At 43.9% G+C, this 21,865-nt stretch overlaps 1 protein-coding gene across 2 annotated transcripts in view; it reads left to right on the top strand.

The window, feature by feature from the left end:
- Positions 1-21,865, top strand: part of LOC143039539 (uncharacterized) — a 213,002-nt gene that overhangs the window by 178,054 nt on the left and 13,083 nt on the right. For both annotated transcript variants that reach the window (XM_076209707.1, XM_076209706.1), the window contains exons 71-92: positions 1,869-2,016; positions 2,587-2,773; positions 3,335-3,440; positions 5,348-5,513; positions 6,416-6,585; positions 7,234-7,524; positions 8,486-8,665; positions 8,945-9,023; positions 9,239-9,406; positions 12,546-12,673; positions 13,033-13,158; positions 13,246-13,454; positions 13,841-14,043; positions 14,399-14,712; positions 15,104-15,304; positions 16,028-16,142; positions 16,499-16,707; positions 17,144-17,327; positions 18,820-18,947; positions 19,834-20,022; positions 20,565-20,787; positions 21,191-21,340. In XM_076209707.1, the coding sequence (XP_076065822.1) occupies positions 1,869-2,016; positions 2,587-2,773; positions 3,335-3,440; positions 5,348-5,513; positions 6,416-6,585; positions 7,234-7,524; positions 8,486-8,665; positions 8,945-9,023; positions 9,239-9,406; positions 12,546-12,673; positions 13,033-13,158; positions 13,246-13,454; positions 13,841-14,043; positions 14,399-14,712; positions 15,104-15,304; positions 16,028-16,142; positions 16,499-16,707; positions 17,144-17,327; positions 18,820-18,947; positions 19,834-20,022; positions 20,565-20,787; positions 21,191-21,340 (3,874 nt within the window). The remainder of the gene's footprint in view (positions 1-1,868; positions 2,017-2,586; positions 2,774-3,334; positions 3,441-5,347; positions 5,514-6,415; positions 6,586-7,233; positions 7,525-8,485; positions 8,666-8,944; positions 9,024-9,238; positions 9,407-12,545; positions 12,674-13,032; positions 13,159-13,245; positions 13,455-13,840; positions 14,044-14,398; positions 14,713-15,103; positions 15,305-16,027; positions 16,143-16,498; positions 16,708-17,143; positions 17,328-18,819; positions 18,948-19,833; positions 20,023-20,564; positions 20,788-21,190; positions 21,341-21,865) is intronic.

Below are 21,865 nucleotides of genomic sequence, written 5' to 3'. Positions count from 1 at the left end.
CTCACAGCTGATTCCTCTACAGCTGATTCCTCACAGCTGTTTGCTCACAGCTGATTCATCACAGCTGATTACTTATAGCTTATTGCGAGTTATCCCCAAAACATCTACTAAGCTAAGCTAAACTAAGCTAGGCTAAGCTAAGCTAGGCTAAGCTAGGTTAGGCTAAACTAGGCTAGGCTAGGCTAAACTAGGCTAGGCTAGGCTACGCTAGGCTAAGCTAAGTTAGGCTAAGCTAGGCTAAGCTAAGCTAAGTTAAACTAAGCTAAGCTGACCTAAGCTAGGCTAAGCTAGGCTGGGCTGAGCTAGGCTAAGCTAGGCTAAGCTAAGCTAAGCTAGGCTAAGCTAAGCTAAACCAAACCAAACTAAGCTAAGCTGAGCTAAGCTAGGCTAAGCTAGGCTAAGCTAGGCTAGGGTAAGCTAGGCTAGGCTAAGCTAGGCTAAGCTAGGCTAGGGTAAGCTAGGCTAGGCTAAGCTAGGCTAAGCTAGGCTAAGCTAAGTTAAACTAGGCTAAGCTAGGCTAAGCTAAGCTAGGCTAAGCTAGGCTGAGCTAAGCTAGGCTAAGCTAGGCTAAGCTAGGCTAGGCTAAGCTAAGCTAGGCTAAGCTAGGCTAAGCTAGGCTAAGCTAGGCTAGGCTAAGCTAAGCTAGGCTAAGCTAGGCTGAGCTAGGCTAAGCTAGGCTGAGCTAGGCTAAGCTAGGCTGAGCTAGGCTAAGCTAGGCTGAGCTAGGCTAAGCTAAGCTAGGCTGAACTGAGCTAGGCTAAGCTAAGATAGGTTTAGCTAAGGATAGGCTAAGCTAGGCTAAGCTAGGCTAAGCTAAGCTAGGCTGAACTAAGCTAGGCTAAGCTAAGATAGGCTAAGCTAGGTTAAGCTAAGCAAGGCTAATCTAAGTTAAGCTAGGCTAAGCTAAGCTAAGCGAAACTAACTTAAACACCTCTAAACAAATCTAAACAAGCCTAAATAGAAATAATCTAAGTTACGCGAACTTAACATAATCTAACCTAACTTGACATAATCTAACCTAATCTAGACAATTAATTCAATAATTAATTCATTGATTAATAAAAAGATTATCTTCAGGAATGAATCAGCGTTTGTAATAGCTATTTACTTGTATACAATTAATCATAAGTAATTAATTGATTAATCAATTGATTGACTTGTGATCGAATCAATATTTGTCTGTTTACTTGTTTACAATTAATTCAAGAATTAATTAATTGATTAATCAGTTGATTGACTTGTATTTGTCTATTTACTTGTATACAATTAATTCAAGAATTAATTCATTGATTAATGAAATGATTGAATTATACAATGAATTCAAGAATAAATGAATTGATTAATCAATCGATTGACTTATGAAAGAATCTGTATTTGTCTATATACTTGTATACAATTAATTCAATAACTAATTAATTGATTAATCAATTGATTGACTTGTGATTGAATTAGTATTTGTCTATTTACTTGTACATAATTAATTCAAGAATTAATTCATTGATTAATGGAACGATTAGCTTCAGGAATTCTCGTCCAACTTCGACAGCAAAACGCCTGTGGAGATCAGCATTTGTCTATTTATTTGTATACAATTAATTAAAGAATTGATTAATTGATTAATGAAACGATTACCTTCAGGAATTCTCTGCCAACTTCGACAGCAACACGCCTGTGGAGATCAGCATTTGTCTATTTACTTGTTTACAATTAATTCAAGAATTGATTAATTGATTAATGAAACGATTACCTTCAGGAGTTCTCGGCCAACTTTGACAGCAACACGCCCGTGGAGAACAGCATTTGTCTATTTACTTGTATACAATTAATTCAAGAATTGATTAATTGATTAATGAAACGATTACCTTCAGGAATTCTCAGCCAACTTCGACAGCAACACGCCTGTGGAGAACCCCTTCGACCGGCTCATCCAGGCAAGGTTCCTGGAGATTCGACCGAAGACTTGGAACAACAACATCGCCATGAGAGTCGAGGTTCTCGGGTGTTTCCATCCCTACCGTGAGTTGTTTTTTCTTTTCTTTCACTTTATTGTAATATTTGTATTTCGTTTCGTTTTGATTTAGTTTGATATACTTTGGTCTCTAGTTTTGATCTAATTCTGTTTTGTTTGACTTGAGTTATAGTCTTTTCTTTTTTTTATCTTTTTTTATATTTTAATTCTATATTTCAGTTCGTTTTGTTTTATTTTTAATTTGATCTAGTTTTGGTCTAGCTTCAATCTAATTTTGTTTTATTTGACTTGAGTTATACTCTTTTCTTCTTTCATCTTTTTATAATCTAATTCTATATTTCAATCTGGTATTTTTTTTTTTAGTTTTAGTTAGATCTAGTTTGGTCTAATTTCAATCTAATTCTGTTTTGTTTGAATTGAGTTATACTCTTTTCCTCTTTAATCTTTTTATATCCTTCTTCTATATTTCAGTTCGTTTATTTTTTTTAATTGATCTAGTTTGCTCTAGTTTCAATATAATTCTGTTTTATTTTTGCTCTCGCTTTTTTTTTTTTTTTTCTTATTTCGACTATATCTTTCCTCGAACTCAAACTCTCCCCCGATCTCCTTCTCCACAGCCGAAGTGACAACGACGACGCCCCAGCCGACGACAACAACGCCCCCGCCGCCGCCCTATTGTACTCCGTGTCCCGAACTCCCGGCCGAGTTCTACGACAAGTGTTACCCCTGCAGGAGCGGTGAGGCCTTCAACGGCACCGATTGCGTCTTCTCCGTCCTCTGCCCCTGCTTCGAGGACGGCATCGCGTAAGTATTACGAGGAACGAGGAACGAGGACGAGGAGGACGGGAGGGTAGAGAGGAAGGGGCAGGAGGAGGAATGAGAGGTGAAGGAGGAAGAGGAGGAGGACGAGGACGAAGAGGAGGGTAGAGAGGAAGGGGCAGGAGGAGGAATGGAAGGTGAAGGAGGAAGAGGAGGAGGACGAGGACGAAGAGGAGGGTAGAGAGGAAGGGGCAGGAGGAGGAATGAGAGGTGAAGGAGGAAGAGGAGGAGGACGAGGACGAAGAGGAGGGTAGAGAAGAAGGGGCAGGAGGAAGAATGAGAGGTGGAGGAAGAGGGATGGAATGGGTGGGAGTGGTTTTGTTTTTTGGCTACCTCCCTTATATGGGGGAAAAAGCCTTTGGTATATGTACGGTATGTATGTAATCCTTATAAAGGGCTAGATTTCATTTCCAATTGGCACAATTGTCGCATCGTTACTGGGTGCCATTTTTCCTTTTATCTATCGTGTGTCACTCCATCAGTCTCGGAGGCTGTGGAGTGCCACGATCCTTGGCACTCATAGCTGACAACGGGTCTCCTCCCCAGGCATGACATTGGGTCTCTGTACGAGACAAAGGACTGCAAGCGGTGTACCTGCAAGATCAAGGGAACTTCGGAATGCGAGGAGATGAAATGTCCGCCCTGTGAAGAGGTAAGACAGTTCGTCCCAAAGAGAGGTTCTTCAACTTTAAGAGACCTCGAAGTTGAGGGTGACTTCTCAAAAAAAAAAAAAAAAAAAAAAAAAAAAAAAAAAAAATATAATATTTAATAAGAGCCTTGAAGCTGGGGGCGACTTACAAAAAAAGGGGGGGGAGGGTGGACGTCAAGGTGGATTCATAGAGGGCTAATTGTAGGAACAGATTGTGTGGAAGTAGCAGCAAGGTGTGGAACAGACTCTGTGTGTGTGGTGTGTGTTGCCTGAAGAAGGCACTAGGCAAACCTTATAGGGAGTAAACATACATACTACTTACATATAAAACCTCACTACCACCCATTGTCGAGGTCCACCTCGATGATTCGAACACGGGTTATTACTCACGCCTGAATCACGAGGGTCATCTGACAGGTGGGGAGGCAGGTCATGTCGGTCAAAGTTAGGTCAGACTCCCTTCATGTTGGGTCAAAGTTTGGTCAGACTCCCTTCATGTGAGGTCAATCAGATCGGCAGGCTTAAGGCATCGTGAGCACATACAGTACCGTATCATGACGTATATGTCAAGGACAGGTCATCTTGGGTCAAGGACAGGTCAGAGGGTGATCAGCTTGAGGTCGAGAAGGTCAGTGGACAAGAAGGCCTTGTATGTATGTATGTATGTATGTATGTATGTATGTATGTATGTATGTATGTATGTATGTATGTATGTATGTATGTATGTATGTATGTATGTATGTATGTATGTATGTATGTATGTATGTATGTATGTATGTATGTATGTAGATATTTATGTACATGTATGTATACATGTATTGTAGATATTTATGTACATGTATGTATACATGTATTGTAGATATTTATGTACATGTATGTATGCATGTATTGTAGATATTTATGCACATGTATATATACATGTATTGTAGATATTCATGCACATGCATGTATGTATGTATGTATGCATAATTGTAGATATTTATGTACACGTATGTATGCATGTATGCATACGTGTACTGTAGATATTTATGTACACGTATGTATGCACGTATGTATACATGTATTGTAGATATTCATGTACATGTATGTATGTATACATGTATTATAGATATTTATGTACACGCATGTATGTATACACGCACTGTAGATATTTATGTACACGTATGTATGCACGTATGTATAGATGTATTGTATTCATGTACATGTATGTATGTATACATGTATTATAGATATTTATGTAGACGTATGTATGCATGTATGTATACACGCACTGTAGATATTTATGTACACGTGAATCTGTTTTCCCTAAAAAAGCGTAGACTCAGAGGTGACTTGATACAGGTCTTTAAGATTTTAAAGGGAATTGACAACATCAAAAGTGACAAAATTTTCACATTGAATGAGAATCAGACAAGAAACAATGGTCTCAAACTGTCCGGAAATAGATTCAATTTGGAAGTAGGTAGAAACAACTTTGCCAACCGTGTAGTTAATGAATGGAATAAACTTCCTGCACAGGTAGTACAATGTAGTTCAGTTCAAAGCTTTAAGAATCATTTAGATAAATACTTAAGTAAGATGCTGTAATGATTATAATTTATCTTATATTATTTGTTTTTGTTTTATCATTTGTCTGTCTGATTTTAATTTATTATTAGTTATATGTTAATTTATTATTTACTATTTACCTGTTTGTTTATCATTTTAACTATACCTATGCATTTATTTATGTATTCTATTTGTTATTTACATTATTATAGTTTTTATTTATTATTTTATTACTAATATGATTTTTTTTTTTTTTGGCATCCGACCTAGATATGGATCAAAAGGTCTCCTGTCGGCATGCTCCGCCTTTGTAATCCTTTGTATGTATGCACGTATACACAATCACACTTGGTATTTTGCAGGAAGAACAGAGTATTCAACTCCCAAGCTGTGGATGCGTCTGCAAGCCTTGCCCAGAGGGCACGAAACTGTGCCCCACTTCGAACTACTGCCTAAATGAGACCTCTTGGTGTAACGGCATCGAAGAATGTCCTGACGACGAAGTAGGATGTCCATCTACTACTCCAGGTGGGTCCTCTCTTCTCCTTCGTCAGCGTGGGGTCTCTTCTCCTGGAAGGACGAGTCCAGGAGTGTAGGGGAAAATAATCGTCAGACAAATTCCCTGTAGGACTTTTAAAGCCCCATGTGACAATAAGTCCCCCTAGGATGAGAGCCCTCAGGACATAACCCCCCCCCCCACACCCCTAACCTATTGGGTTTTGTCTGTGCTGGTTTGTCGTCTTCTTTCTTCTTCTTCTTCTTCTTCTTCTTCTTCTTCTTCTTCTTCTTCTTCTTCTTCTTCTTCTTCTTCTTCTTCTTCTTCTTCTTCTTCTTCTTCTTCTTCTTCTTCTTCTTCTTCTTCGTCTTTTTCTTCTTCTTCTTCTTCTTTTCCTTCTTCATCTTCTTCTTCTTCTTCTTCTTCTTCTACTGCTACTTCTACTTCTTCTTCTTCTTCTTCTACTGCTACTTCTACTTCTTCTTTTCTTCTTCTTCTTCTTCTTCTTCTTCATCTTCTTTCTTCTTCTTCTTCTTCTTCTTCTTCCTCTTCTTCCTCTTCATTCTTTTTCTTCTCCTCTGTTTTGTCGGGGGTTGTTGTTGTTCTCATGGAAGCGATTGTTTACAACCCTCATACCGTTTTCTATTTGTTTACAACAATTGCTTTGTTTACTATTACTGTTAACGAGTCCTTAAGTGAATAGGGTCACCAGTGACGGTGATGCCGATTAGATAATTCCGACGGCAGTTAGCAGTCGACTTAGTCCCTCGGGAGTAGATTAACTTCAAGGTGGGAGAATTTTATAGGCCCATTAGCTCAGTTGGTAGAGCGATGGCTCCGTGATTTCACGAGTCTCGGTTCGAATCCTGGGACGACAGTCGGAATTGTTTTGAGTCCTCAAGTGTTTACTTCTTGTCTCCTCCATCTCCTCCAGTCTCCCTCTGTCCGACTCCAAGCTGCCCCGACAACTGGGAGATGAAGATCAAGGAGGAGAAGGAACCGTGCCCCACCTATGAATGTTCCCCCCCGACGCTAACCACCGCCATGCCTTGCCCTCCGCCCATCTGCCCTCCGGCATACGACATCGTCCTTGTACCCAAGAAGGTGAGTTCGAGGGTGACTTAGGGTCGTCTCGAGGGTGACCTAAGGTCGTCTCGAGGGTGACCTAAGGTCGTCTCGAGGGTGACCTAAGGTCGTCTCGAGGGTGACCTAGGGTCGTCTCGAGGGTGACCTAAGGTCGTCTCGAGGGTGACCTAGGGTCGTCTCGAGGGTGACCTAAGGTCGTCTCGAGGGTGACCTAGGGTCGTCTCGAGGGTGACCTAGGGTCGTCTCGAGGGTGAGGTTGTTTACATAAATCATAGTGAGGTTAGGTATTGTAAAGTCATGTAAGAACATAAGAACATAAGAATAAAGGAGGTTGCAAGAGACCATAAAGTCTACACTTGGCAGTTCCATGTCCATGACCACCTCTCATCGCCATCCATAAAGTTATCTAACCTCTTAGAGCAACCGTTAGTTTCGGTGCTCACTATATAGTTACTAATTCCATTCCATTTGTTAACCACTCTAATAGTAAACCAGTTTTTAAGTATTTCTTTCTTAAATCTAAATGTGTCATGGGCACTGTAAAGTATATCCACCACTAAGAGACGATATATGACGTGAAACCACATGAACATAAGCTTTGAAACGTTACATGAGATTCAGGAGTTGGTGAATTGTCCTCGATAACAATTCGACCCCCTCCGGCAGATGGGCGAGTTGTGTCCTACGTACGAGTGCACCCCAACGAAGACAACCCTGACGCCTTACACTTGTCCCCCGAGAGAATGCCCTGAAGGATACAGCGTCTTCGAAACAGAACCCGCGTATGACTACTACGACCAGTTCTCTCAGGAGTCCTACGACGAGGGTGACCTTTGCCCTCATTACCAGTGCATCACCTTGGCGCCCCCTGTCACCCCGTGCCCGCCGCCCATCTGTCCTCCTCTGTACGAAGTCGTCTTCGAGGACAAGAGCGATCTGATGAAGATGTGTCCGCAAGTGAGTTTGGGTGGATGATGTCTCATGTCGTGTGGGTCTTGTTTGGTCAGTAGTTCCTAGGTACCTGGCCTTCAAGTTTCGTGGCCCCTTTTTGATTAGTAATTACTAGGTACCTGGCCTTTAAGTTTCCTAGCCCTTGTTTGCTCAGTAATTCCTATGTACCTGCCCTTCAAATTGTCTAGCCCTTTTTGATAAATAATTCCTAGGTACCTAACCTTCAAAATTTGTAGCCTTTTTTGCTGAGTAATTCCAAGGTACCTGCCCTTCAAAATTTGTAGCCCTTTTGTGTGAGTAATTCCTAGGTACGTGCCCTTCAAGTTTTGTAGCCCTTTTTGATAAGTAATTCCTAGGTACCTGGCATTCAAGTTTTGTAGCCCTTTTTGGTAATAGTTCTTACATACTCCAAGGTGCAGTTATTTGATCATATTTTATCTTTTTATTCTGGGTTTTTGGTTACTGTCCGTTACACAAAATTGTCCAAAACCCATTCCTCATAACGCCACAATATTTTGATACTCTTCAGAAGTCAGTGTTCAATGAATTCGAATTAATTTTGATTTTCCTTTTCTCGTTTCTTGGAAACATAATGTCGAAAATATTAGTTACATTTTTGGTATGAAATAGATCAATTATGAACTTCAATTAGTTACCCAGTTATCGCGGTGAATGGAAAATCAATCTCAACTGGAGTGATTAATAACCCTTTTCTAGGAACCACTGATTTGATAACTTTATCCTGACTCGGGCCATATATGTGTTGACACGTGTATCCCCTCTTAGTATATATATGTCAACCCACCCTTTATAAAACCTGTCTTTGTGTGTGTGTGTGTGTGTGTGTCCGTATGTGCAAGAATAGATTGATTGACTGATAGGTAAATACAGTAGATAGTGTGCTACCGCAGTGTACCCCACATCACCTACTCACTGGCTTAACAACATTCTTTTTTTTTGTCTTCAGTACCACTGTGTGCCCATCACCACCAGCACGCCGTGCCCGCCTGTTGAGTGCCCCGAGGGTCTTCGAACGATGTACATCAAGGCCACGGACGAAGAAGAATGTCCGCAGTACACTTGCATTAAAGTCACCACGCCCGTCATGGAGACCACAGTCATGCCGACGGTGTCTGAGTGTCCTCATGTAGGTCGTGTTCCTTCTCTGACGAAGTCCTGGTCGAAGTCATGGGGAGAATTTTTTTTCTTTTTTTTTGTATTTGTCTCTCAGTTGACCAGTTGATGTATATATTTCTCAGTCGATTTGTGGGGCTATTTTTCAACGGGTATGTCCACTAGGTTGAATGAAATTTTCTTAAAAAAAAAAAAAAAAAAAATAATAATAAAGCTTCTGTCAGGTGAAAGGGGAGAGCCTCAATATTAAGTTGACCTTGTCCTCGACCTCAATCCTTTCTTCCTTCGTCAGGTCGCTCTTCCAGTGTGCGATCCCGGCTACGATTACTTCATAGTAGATCCGGAAGACCCATGTCCAGAGTTCGGATGTAGTGAGTATCCTGTTTTGACTAGTTGGTTAACAAAATGACTAGCCAATACTCAAGACTTTTCTTGTGATACGGGGCTCTAAGGTATAAAGTCACTCGATACTTTTTTTTTTTTTTTTTTTTTTTTTTTGCAAGACATTCTACCGGGTAGAGTCTACCCATTGAATTCACCTTCTAAGTACTTCCCCTCATCCTTCTTCTTCTTCGACTCCTCACAGAGAAGATCGGCGAGGATCCTCCGACTGAAGAACCTTTGCCGCAGACGAAGCCGGAGTGTTCCAATGACGGGAAGGCCTTCAACACTTTCGATGATTCCGAGTTCAACCTCGAGCCGTGCCACCACACCCTCGCCAGGGACAAGATCAACAAAGACTGGGTGGTAGAAAGTAAGTTCCTCGGAGATCGGCGTCGTCGCCGTCGATAGGGTCTTGCCTACCTTCAGGAGTTTGGTGAACTTGATCAGGGTGGTTTTGACAAAGGTTAGGACCTGTTCACATTAGCGGTTTGAACCGCGCGGAAACTGCGGCGGTACTGCATAGTCAAGGAAAAACTGCGTGGTTTGTGTGTGAACGCCTCCATTACATTGTAACTAAACCGCCGCGGTTCAAACCGCTAGTGAGAACAGGGTTCATCAGGTTTGGAGGCAGACTCGGGAAGAAACGTATTCTTGAAGACACAACAAAGTAATGTCGTACCACATTGGTAAAATAACACTAATGACCCACTTTCGGAGAAGAATAGGCGAACGTAAAAAGATCCGTATATTTCGATCACATCTGCTGAAGAGGATCACAGATAGTTATCAAAATATACGGATCTTTTTATTTTCACCTATTCTTCTCCGAAAGTGGGTCATTAGTATTATGTTCTTGAAGAATTTTTTTCCCCTTCCATGGGTCCTACCTTCATCCTAATAAAGTTCTCTGTTCGTTTGTCAGAACGAAATATCTACTTAGTCCATGAACAATATTCCCTGTAAGCTGTGCGCATGCGCGCGCACACACATGTTCTACAACTAGCGCATATAATGAAAAAAAAAAAAAAATGAATGCACACAAGGTTTTCAAATTAAAATCCACTCCATAAAGAAGTTCCACACAAACATCAACTTATAAATTCTCTAAGAATATGCTAACTTGCCAACCTTCAAACCAATAATTGCTTTGTTTGTTATTTCCTCTTTTCTAACTCTAGCGCTTCTATTACAAACGAAATGACTTAGTCGCCAATGTGTGTGCACATACTTTTCAGAGAAGGCAAAGTTTACACACAAACAAATTTCTGCTCACATACATACATACATACATATACCAAGGCTTTTTCCCCCTTCCAAGGGAGGTAGCCAAAAAGGGAAAGGCATAAAAACACTCCCACCCATTTCATCCCCAAATACACTCCACACCCCTCCCACCCTTCCTCTCATCTGAGCACCTCCTGGATGACGGGTCATCCCTGCACCTTGCCCACCGCCCTGGGTCAGAAGCAGTGTCGCAAGACACAGTACATCCACAGCAAGGCCGCTTCATTTAATCGGCGACCCCCCCTCTCCGTCCCCCTTTGCATATAAGGAGAGGACGGGGAGAAATCCCTTCGGGCTGCGTCAAAATTTACTCACACATACTACCCCACCCCCACCCCCCCGCCCATTCCTCCTCATGCAATCACAACATCATCCATATACAACCATTCTCCACTCACCTCTGTCTTCCGTCCTCTCCCTTCCTTCCTCAACAGACATTCCCCTCTTCCCCAAAGCCCCCTTCACCCCATCCATCCACCTCATCCTAGGACGTCCCCTCATGTTCACTCCCTCCACATCTGCCTTCCATACCTCTTTTACTAGTCTTTCTTCACTCATTCTTTCCATGTGTCCAAACCATCCTAATATTCTTTCATCAACCCTCTCTCCCAAATCCCTTTTCACCCCTGTTCTCCTCCTCACCTCCTCATTTCTCACTCTATCTAGCCTAGTAACCCCCGCCATACTTCTCAGACACCTCATCTCAAACACATTCAAACTCCTTCTCTCTTCTTCTCTTATGTTCCACGTTTCTGCCCCATACAGTGCTGTTGGCACAATCACTCCTTCATACAGTCTCCTCTTCGCATCCATTCCCAAATGTCTATTTCTCATTACACTCTTTAAACCACCAAGGCATTTACTCGCTTCTCTCAATCTACATTCTACCTCCACCTTCACTCCACCTTTTCCTGCTACACTTGCACCCAAGTATCTAAAACTATCCACTTCCTCCAGTCGCTCTCCCTTAATGTTCACTTCCAGTCTACTGCCACTTTCACCCCTTGTACATCTCATCACCTTACTTTTACCCACATTTATCTTTAGCTTTCTTCTATCACATACTCTCCCAAACTCTGCCACCAGCATCCTCAATCCCTCCTCTGACCCTGCCACAAGCGCAGTGTCGTCCGCAAACAACAGCTGGCTCACCTCCCACTTTTCTCCATTTTCTTTAACCATCTCCAATCCCTGACTCACTACCCTAGCATTCACCTCTCGCACCACCCCATCCATGTATAAGTTGAACAGCCAGGGCGACATAACGCATCCTTGACGAAGTCCCACCTTTACTTCAAACCACTCACTCTCTCCATTTCCAATCCTAACACATGCTCTACTACTCACATAAAAACTCTTGACAGCTCCCAAAAGCTTTCCTCCTATCCCATAAATCTGCATAACCTCCCACAGTGCCTTTCTGTCTACCCTATCATAAGCCTTTTCCAGATCCATAAAAGCCAAAAAAACATCCTTCCCCTTTCCTATAGCTTTCTCACATATCTGTCATACCACAAAGATCTGATCTACACAACCTCTACCCGTCCTAAAACCACACTGTTCCTCACCAATTACTCCTTCTGTTCCTCTCCTAATCCTCTCAATTAAGATTCTCCCATAAGCCTTCCCTACTACACTCAACAGGCTAATCCCTCTGAAATTACTACATTCACGCTTGTCCCCTTTTCCCTTGTAAAGAGGAACTATACAGGCACTACTCCAGTCCTCCGGTACTCTACCCTCTCTCCAGCAAACATTAAATAATCTTGCCAACCAGTCCACCATCACTGAACCTCCCTTTTTCAGACATTCTGCATGACATCCATCCAGACCAGGTGCCTTACCTGCTTTCATCATCTTTACAACTGCCTTCACCTCATCCTTCCTTATTTCTCCTCCATTCTCCTCACTCATCACTCTCATTTTCTTCGTATTTCCCACTGCAGCTATCTTTCCTTCCCTATCCTCCTTCACACTCGCAGCAAAAAGTTAGAGGAAACATAGTCCATGAATATACAAAATAACACTAAACCTGTGCTCCAATTAGTCCACAGGAACTGCTCGATGGAGGAGACGTGTGGCAGGAAACATATTCCATGAATATACAAAATAACACTAAACCTGTGCTCCAATTAGTCCACAGGAACTGCTCGATGGAGGAAACGTGCGGCAGGAAACATAGTTCATGAATATACAAAATAACACTAAACCTGTGCTCCAATTAGTCCACAGGAACTGCTCGATGGAGGAGACGTGCGACCGGTACCTCAAGATCACTCAGCAGGACGAGGAGCTCACCCTCAGGCCCGATCTCACCATCGAGTGGGACGATAGTTCCTACACTGCCTCTCAGGTGACTAAAAGGAAACTGTCTTGTCCAACAAACAGACAGACCAGCGTTTATTTCTAGGGGGAAGGTGCTTGAGAACCGTGGGTAACAGCTCTGGGGCTGCGGATTTTATTTGTGAAATTGAAGGTAACACGATGTATATATATATATATATATATATATATATATATATATATATATATATATATATATATATATATATATATATATATACTTATATATATATATCAGATCATCTTTATGACAGTCGCGCAAGGATTCGAACCTGCTGCTCAAGTTCGGAAATTAAGTCGAGTAAAATAAAACAGAATAGATAATATTATGACTTGTGATAACCTTTTCCAAATCTTTGCGTCCTACAGATGCAGAAGATCGGCAGCAAGAGAAACACCTTCACGATGTCCAGGGTCGGAGACTCGATCTACTTCGAGTCCAAGGTCTTCGAATACTACGTCGTTTGGAACACGGAGATGAACTTCAAGATTGGGGTCAGTTTTTTCTTCTTCTATTTAATTTGTTTTTTCTTCCAAAGGAGGGAGAACCAGCACCTTACACTCCTTCATCTCCTTCGGCAGGTGGACCAGAACCTCAAGAACAAGGTCGACGGTCTCTGCGGGTTCTTCTCAGGAACGACCGCCGACGACCGAGCAAAGCCTGACGGTCAGCAGGCCACGTCGATCGAAAGCTACGGTGAATCGTGGTCCATTGGAGACGACAAGTGCGAACCGACCAAATGCAAGACGGACGACACAACAAAGGCCTTCAAACTCTGTAACTCGGTCAAGTAAGTGTGTGTGTGTGTGTGTGTGTGTGTGTGTGTGTGTGTGTGAGCGAGAATGAATGAATATGTGAGTGAGTGAATGAGTGAGTTTCTGGACCCGATCCGGAAACCAGGCACCGGCCCTCGGGGCTACACCTCCTTGTTTGGGTGACGGGGAAATCAGTGTCCACTTGCAAAGAATCGTCGTCGAGGTTGATGGACAGTAACCGAGTCCTCTCGTCCTCTATTTCGAGGCCGATTCTCTGTATCTAGATACTGTTTCATTCCCGAGTGGTGACCTGACCGGAGACGGACTTGGAAATAAAGTTCGAAAATAAAAATGGCAAATTTTATGAAACACAACCTTGCCTGGGTCTTAGACCTCTCCTCATCCCGAACTCCTTCTGCAGTAAGGAACCTTTCACCGAGTGCCACGATGATGTTCCTCCTTCGTCCTTCCTGAAGAAGTGCGTCGACAGCGTCTGCGGGTGCCTGGCTAAGGGCATGAGTGAGGAGGAGTGCCAATGTAAGGCACTGACCCGGTATGTCACGCAGTGTCTCGAGGCCAACCCAGAAGCCAAACTGAACGGCTGGAGGATCAGCTCCAAGTGTGGTAAGTAGAAGTTCGGATTTGTTGACATTTGTTTGGATTAACTCAGTGGATACTAATTAGAAAAGGGAGGAATGAGTGCTAATGATAAACAGAGCTTCTGTAAGATGGTGATGTTATATGAAGAGAATGGGAGAAGAAAGACTTACCAGAATGGTGGGCTAGATAAGGATAACAGGAAATGATGGTCACAAACGGAGGATCTCTGAGATGGTGATGACATCTGAAGAAAACAAAAGAGGCTGTTTATCTTCATACCATCCTTATCCTTGTTTTGGGTAGTCCTCCCATGCCAGCCTCTTTACAGAAGAAGAAGAAAAAAAAAGTTATAATAAGATAAATGCCTTCCTCCTTGCAGAAGTCCAGTGCCCGCCAGGAGAGGTCTACAAGGACTGTTTCCAAAACTCCTGTGAGAAGTCCTGCGAGAACCTCCAGAACGGTGACTGCACCGAGCTGGAGAAGGGTGTGTGCATCCCTGGATGCTTCTGCGCCCCTGGCTTGGTCCGCATGGACGACAAGTGCGTCTCCCCAGAGATGTGCAAGGACTGTGTCTGCGAAGGCTACGGAGATCCTCACTACAAGAGTTTCGATCGGTATAACTTCACCTTCAATGGAGAATGCAGTTATGTGGCCGCTCGCGACTGGAACGCCGCAGGACAACATAAGTTCCAGGTGAGATCCTGGACTTCAATCAGTCCATCCTGAGGTTAGGATCTTCTTCCCTCTGTGGAGGAGGAACTGACTGATGCATGACTTTGTCCATCTACTGCTCCCCTGGACCAAGGCTCCCCAGAGCAGGGAAGTCAGTGTAAAGAGTGATGTTGTAACCAAATCACCAATTGTATAACTGGTCCCTTTCGATTCATGATAACGTTATCATTATCATCATTATCATTAATTTATTTTATGTTTGTTTTGATTTGACTACCTCGTATAGAAAGGGACTACAGCTTTGGTGCATACCGAACATGCATACCTTACATATTTTTATTATCATTATTAATTTATCTATCCTTTTTATGTATTCATTTCTTGGCCTAATCTTGGATCTCTCCTACCTTAGGTTCTCACCCGGAACAAGCGTTGCAACCGGTTCCCGATCACGATGTGCACGGAGGCAGTGACCGTCCTCTATGACGGTCATACTGTCGTCGCCTCACTCACGTTCTTGGACAACATCTCGGTCAAGATCGACGACGTCGAGGTTCCTTCTTACCCGCACCGCGAAGACTGGGCCGCCATCGAGAGACCCGATGATACCCAGGTGGGTTGGTCACTGACTCGGGGTCTCCGGGGCTTACTTACTTAGTTTACTTAGTCGAATTTAAAGGGTCTTCCTCATAGCTCTGGTGGTCCACTACTACTTCCAGCCCTAGTATCTTCTCTCCGGAGAGCTATCTGGTCTGGTATGGAGTTAGAGGCTACATCTATACATCTATTTATGGAGGGTTCTCTCGAGGTCTTCTTCTCAGTTAGTTGTACCTGTGTGATGTAACTAGATAGGTGAATAGGGTTCAGTATCACATACATGAATATACCAAAGGCTTTTTTCCCCTTACAAGGAAGGTAGCCAAAAAACAAAGGTATAAAAAACACTCTCACCCATTCCATCCCTAACATACTCCACTCCCTTCCGCCCTCTTCCCTCCCTCTTATCTTGTCACCTTTTGGATGACGGATCATCCCTGCATCTCGCCCACTGCCCTGTGTTCAATGTTATTTTAGAACATTAGAAGCAATCTCTGCCTAGCTAATTTGAACTAAGATCCGGGTCAGCCATAGTTTCATTGTTACAGACATTCAAAGCGTATTCACGAACCATCAGTTCGCTGGACCCACGCCTCCGACAACGTGCATAGCTGGTGTGCAGTCGGCGGTGTGGGCCCCAGTAGCCCGGAGGCTCCGAACTGATGAGTGACTGGGGACATATAAAGTCACTGGTCTCGAAGTAATGGCGACCTTATTTTCTTTTCTTCTTCCTCTTTAGGTGATGATAGCCATCCCGGAGATCCACCTCGAGTTGGCTTACTTCAAGGAGAACTACGGCTTCACTCTCAGTATCCCGTCCAAGCTGTTCTTCAACAAGACTGAGGGATTGTGCGGTGAGTCTCAGGTTCTACTTCGGAAGGATTCTTGTACTTGACGAATGTTATGTGTGCAACAGAAATGTGGGGGAATGTTTGGAATCTTTATTGTGACGTTAAGCGTACATGGGGTGAACCACAATAGGAGAGCTACATGCTCCCAGTAAGACAGACGGCTATGGACTGACGTGGGGGGCAACGTCGTGCTTCCTGCGCAGAAGGAAGGCAATGCCTCTTTTCTTGGCTCCTCCTGGATGACGGGTCATCCCTGCATCTCGCCCATTGCCCTAGTTACGATCCTCCTTATAACTTTTAGGTCTCACTAATATTACCACCATTTTAGTGAGTCATCATCACGACCTCCACCTTGACAGGAAACTGCAACTTCGACTCCGAGGACGACCTCATTGGCAAAGACCGTCGTATGTCGGATAACGTCAACTCCTTCGGGCTCAGCTGGATGGTCGACGACGATAACTCGGGTCTTTGTCAGGTTATCGACAAAGTGGCCGAGGACTGCATCCCACTCCCCCCCGAGGAGGACCCGTGTCTCAAGATCATGGACGAAGAGCTCTTCGGGCCGGTGAGTCAAGAGTCGGTGGTTTCTTCCTCCCTACGAGCCCCTCCCTTGCCCTCCTCCTCGCCTTTACCTTTACCCTTACCCTTGTCCCTTCCCTTTTGCTTCCCTTCGTAACACCAAAAACCTACCACAAAGCTTTGCCTAAAGACTTACCGCAGCTTACATACATACATATACCAAAGGCTTTTTTCCCCTTACACGGGAGGTAGCCAAAAAGAAAAAGGCATAAAAACCACTCCCACCCATTCCATCCCCTACATATTCCACTCCCCTCCACCCTCCTCCCTCCCTCCCTCTCATCTTGGCACCTCCTGGATGACGGGTCATCCCTGCATCCTGTCCACTGCCCTGGCTCAGAAGCAGTGTCGCAAGACACAGCTTCCTAATGAATAAAGAACAAAGACTGACATCGAATAAAAACGGCAACCTTTTCTTGCAGTGCCACGACATTGAGGACCCCGTGCCCTACGTGTCCTCCTGCATGCTGGACGTCTGCAACAGCAAAGACCCAATGGTCCCCGGATGTCAGAGTTTGGAGGCTTACGCCCGACGATGCGCCCAGGTTGGAGTCTGCCTCGACAACTGGCGAAGTGACGATCTCTGCCCGAAGAAGTGTCCTGGAGGTAAGGAGGAGTAGGAGGTCTCCAGAGGTAACAGGACCTCGTGGATAAGAGAACCCTGGGAGGTAGATAGACACACCAGGAAGTAGATAGAACCCAGGAGGTAAAGGGGTCCAGAGGGTATATAAAGTCCAGGAGGTAGATAAGGGTTAGGAGGTAAGGATTACAAAGGATTACAAAGGCGGAGCATGCCAACAGGAGACCTTTTGGTCCATATCTAGGTCGGATGCAAAAAAAAAAAAAAAATCATAATAATAATAAATGAATAAATAAAGACAATGATAATGTAAATAACAAATAAAATACATAAATAAATGCATAGGTATAGTTGAATAATAAACAAACAGGTAAATAGTACATAATAATGAATTGACATACAACTAATAATAATATCTAGGTAGGTAGTTCAGTAGGTAGACAACCAGGAGGTACATAAGGCCCAGGATGTAAAGGGGCCCAGACGGTATATAAAGCCCAGGAGGTAGATGAGGCCTAGGAGGTAGATAAGGCCTATGAGGTAGACAGGACACCAAGAGGTAGATAAGACCCAGGAGGTAGATAGGACCCTGGAGGTAAAGGAGCCCAGGAGGTAGATAAGGCTTAGGAGGTAGATTAGGCCCAGGAGGTAGATAAGGAATAGGAGGTAGTTTAGGAGGTAGACAGGATACCAGAAGGTAGATAAGGACCTAGGAGGTATTTTGGCCTCAGAGGTGGGAAAAGGAAAAAAAAAAAAAAAAAAAAAAAGGACTTAGTCGCCTTTGACGGCAGGCAAGGAACTCGGCAGCAGTATCCTTGTTCCCCGAAAGCCAGTATAGGGAGTATTAGTAGAAGGTTTATGGAAACAAGTTTAAGTTATGATGAGGAGTTTAGGTTTGCGGTTAATTGTATTACAAAGGATTGCAAAAGCGGAGCATGCCGACAGGAGACCTTTTGGTCCATAGCTAGGTCGGATGCGAAAAAAAAAACATAATAATGATAAATAAATAGACAAATAAAAATTATAATACTATAAATGATAATGAATAAAGTAAATAATAAACAAACAGGTAAAAAGTAAATAGTGATAAATTGACAAGTAAATAATAATAATAAATGAAAATAAAGCAAATAACAATAAACAAACAGACAAATGATAACAAACAAGTAAACCAAGTCTTTTTATGAGGACTTGGTTCTCGGCTCCTACTTCGCCTGCGACTTCGTCAGACACTTCGATCTCACTTCGATCTCACTTCGATCTCACTTCGATCTCACTTCGATCTCACTTCGATCTCACCCCGATCTCACTTCGTCAGACACTTCGATCTCACTTCGATCTCACTTCGATCTCACTTCGATCTCACTTCGATCTCACTTCGATCTCACCCCGATCTCACTTCGATCTCACTTCGATCTCACTTCGATCTCACTTCGATCTCACTTCGATCTCACTTCGATCTCACCCCGATCTCACTTCGATCTCACTTCGATCTCACCCCGATCTCACCTCCTACAGGTCAGGAGTTCACCGCCTGCGGTCCTGGTTGCGTCATCACTTGCGATAACCTGAAGGAGTTCGAGGAGGACCCTGCGGCTGCCTGTCCGTTCTCCAAGGTCGAGGGTTGCTTCTGCCCCGGGGACAAGGTGAGGAAGACCTCATCTCGAGGAAGGCCCTCGAGAAGTCTTTGACTTCGTCTCGAGTAGGACCTCGTTTTGAGGAGGACCTCGTCTCGAGGAAGACCTCGTCTCGAGGAGGACCTCATCTCGAGGAGGACCTCGTCTCGAGGAGAACCTCGTCTCGAGGAAGACCTCGTCTCGAGGAGGACCTCGTCTCGAGGGAGACCTCGTCTCGAGGAGGACCTCGTCTCGAGGAAGACCTCGTCTCGAGGGAGACCTCGTCTCGAGGAGGACCTCGTCTCGAGGAAGACCTCGTCTCGAGGAAGACCTCGTCTCGAGGGTGACCCTCAAGGAGTCTTTGACTTCGTGAGGTTTTAGTCAGAATCAAAACATACAAGTATGACCCAACAACTCAGTCTTCCATTCATTCTAGGCGTCGCCAGGCGATTGTATTCAGTCGAAAGGACTAAAGACGTCTTTGTAAATCCTTTCCATGTGTCCTATGGTTTTGATTTTTTATTCTGGCTGTTTCTGGGTTATTTAAATTTGTGTATATGTGAATACAAAAGAAGTATCACACTCCCCCCCCCAAAAAAAAGACAAAAAAATAACACCACCTTCTCCCCCCCACCAAAAAATAGATAAATGAATAACCTAATATATAAATATTAACTCCTCCAAAAAAAGAATAAGTTAATAAATAGATATATAAGTAAGCTAATGAATAGACAGATAAAACAGAAGAGAACAAGATAAGAACAAAATAACTAATACCACTCACTTTCTCCCCACCCAAAAAAAAAGAGGTCTATAAATAAGTAGATTAATAGATAGATAAAACAAGAAAAACAAATTAAAAATAAGAACAAAAATAACTAATACCACTAATTTTCCACCCCCTCCAAAAAAATAGGTGTTAAAGAACGGCGAATGCGTAAACAAGACACAATGCCAACCTTGTGATGAGGAGGGCCACTACCTGGGAGACACCTGGAAGACCGACAACTGCACCACATGCGAATGTAACGAACGCGGCGTCACTTGCAGAACGAAGACATGTGCCGAAGACCCCGTCTGCGAACACGGATATACCATGGAAGAGGTCTGTAAAGGGGGCTTGGTCTCTAGAGGGAAGGGGGCGGGACGAGAACTTTTCGAGGACAGGTCTCGTGCGAGGCATACGGGGGTCGTTCAGCTCCTCCCGGTGTCCGTTATTTCAGCCTTAATTGAATAAATGTCTTGAGGATGTGGCATCACTGTAAAGTAATTTTGGAGATGTGGCAGCGCTGTGTTTGTTCATTTCCGTATTCTAGTGGAAGAGAACAGAACCCAACACTTCAGGAGGAGACATTATAATTATTTTTTCCTTCTTCCTTTTAGTGAAGTGGTCATGCACGAGACCTTCTTTGGAATTTTTAGATTTAAGACCTAAACTGATGTTATGGCGCTGACTCCAGCGGGATTCGAACCCCGTACCTCTAAGTTCTTGCTCCTAAACCCCAGCGCCCTAATCCACTCGGCTATCATGATCCTCACAAAAGGAGATTAATATCACAATTAATATTCTTAACACATATCCACCCCTAGCTGCATCACCTACGTGTCAACTCCTGAAGAACCTACTGACTTTACGTCCTCCTTCAGGTTCCAGGCTCTGAGGACGAGTGTTGCGGCCCGAAGAAGAAGTGCGAGCTCATACCTCCTGAGGAGTGTGAGGATGTGGAGCCTCCGGAGGACGCCTGTGGGTTCGGCCAACGCCAGAAGGTCATCCAGGCCCCAGGAGTCTGTCCCCAGTATGCCTGTGTCTGTGTCAATCCCGAGGACTGCCCCAAGCTCGACTTCCCTGATCCTAGCGTGCTTAAAGACGGTAAGGGCGGTGTCAGGCGATTTCGTTCCGTCGATACAGAGGTCTTAAGGGTGGGTTTTCCTGACCTAGTGCCGCCGTGGCAATTTTTCCTTTCACTGTTTCATTTCTGTATCACTTACGAACTTCTGTATTAAGTTATACATCCACCCACGGCTAAAGATTTACTCACACCGCACTTCCCACCTCAACATCTTAAGGACAAAGGGTCACATGCTCCTGCTGCAGTGTGTGGGTCATACGCAGTGCAGCGAGGCACTGCCCATAAGTCGCAGGAGCCGACAGCCGAGGCTGGTATACCCTCCACCTGTACATCATAAGATGCGGGGAACATCCCTTTAGGCCATGTCATTTATTTATTCATTCCAGGCTATTCCATTCATTCTTGCCTCTTGTTTTCTTGCAGGAGAGGACTGGAAGCTGGATGACACAGGGTGCTGTATACGCTACCAGAAGGTCTGCACTGGCACCTGTCCAGACATTGAGTGCCCAGAATTTGAAGACCCTGAAATCAAACCTAAAGATGATGACACCTGTTGTCCAGAATACACTTGCAGTAAGTCCAGACTACACAGAAGAGAATGGAGAGATCAATGATGGGAATAAAACTGAGAGACCGAAAGGGAGCAAGTTGGGTGAGAGAGCAGACTAGAGTGAAAGATATTGTGGAGGCTGTAAAAGAGAGGAAGTGGAATTGGGCAGGCAAGTTAGTGCGAACGACTGATGAGCGATGGAGCAAGTGTGTAACTGAGATAGAAAGCGTGGAAGAGGGAGACCAGACAGAAGGTGGAGAGACGAGATCGAGAAGTTTGCAGGAGTGACGTGACAGAGAATGGTGCGGTCGTGTGAATCATGGAATGCTATGAAGGAGGCCTTTGTTCAGCAGTGGACCAAGGATGGCTGATTTGATTGATTGAAGTCCAGACACCCTTTTGAACCAGAATAGAGCACTAATCTTTGACGTATCCTTTAAGAACCATTTTCCCCATCTCGTTACATAGTAAACTCGTCTCTACCTACCCATTTAATCTACCTGAAGGCAAGAGGAGTCTGGGTTGAGACGGCTCTACTCGAATGTAAA

Source organism: Oratosquilla oratoria, chromosome 26, assembly GCF_046742065.1.
Source record: "Oratosquilla oratoria isolate Oo_2021 chromosome 26, ASM4674206v1, whole genome shotgun sequence".
NCBI classification, from domain to species: Eukaryota; Metazoa; Arthropoda; class Malacostraca; order Stomatopoda; family Squillidae; genus Oratosquilla; species Oratosquilla oratoria.
Note: the sequence above shows the minus strand (reverse complement) of the source record. Positions and strands in the feature narration are given on the sequence as shown.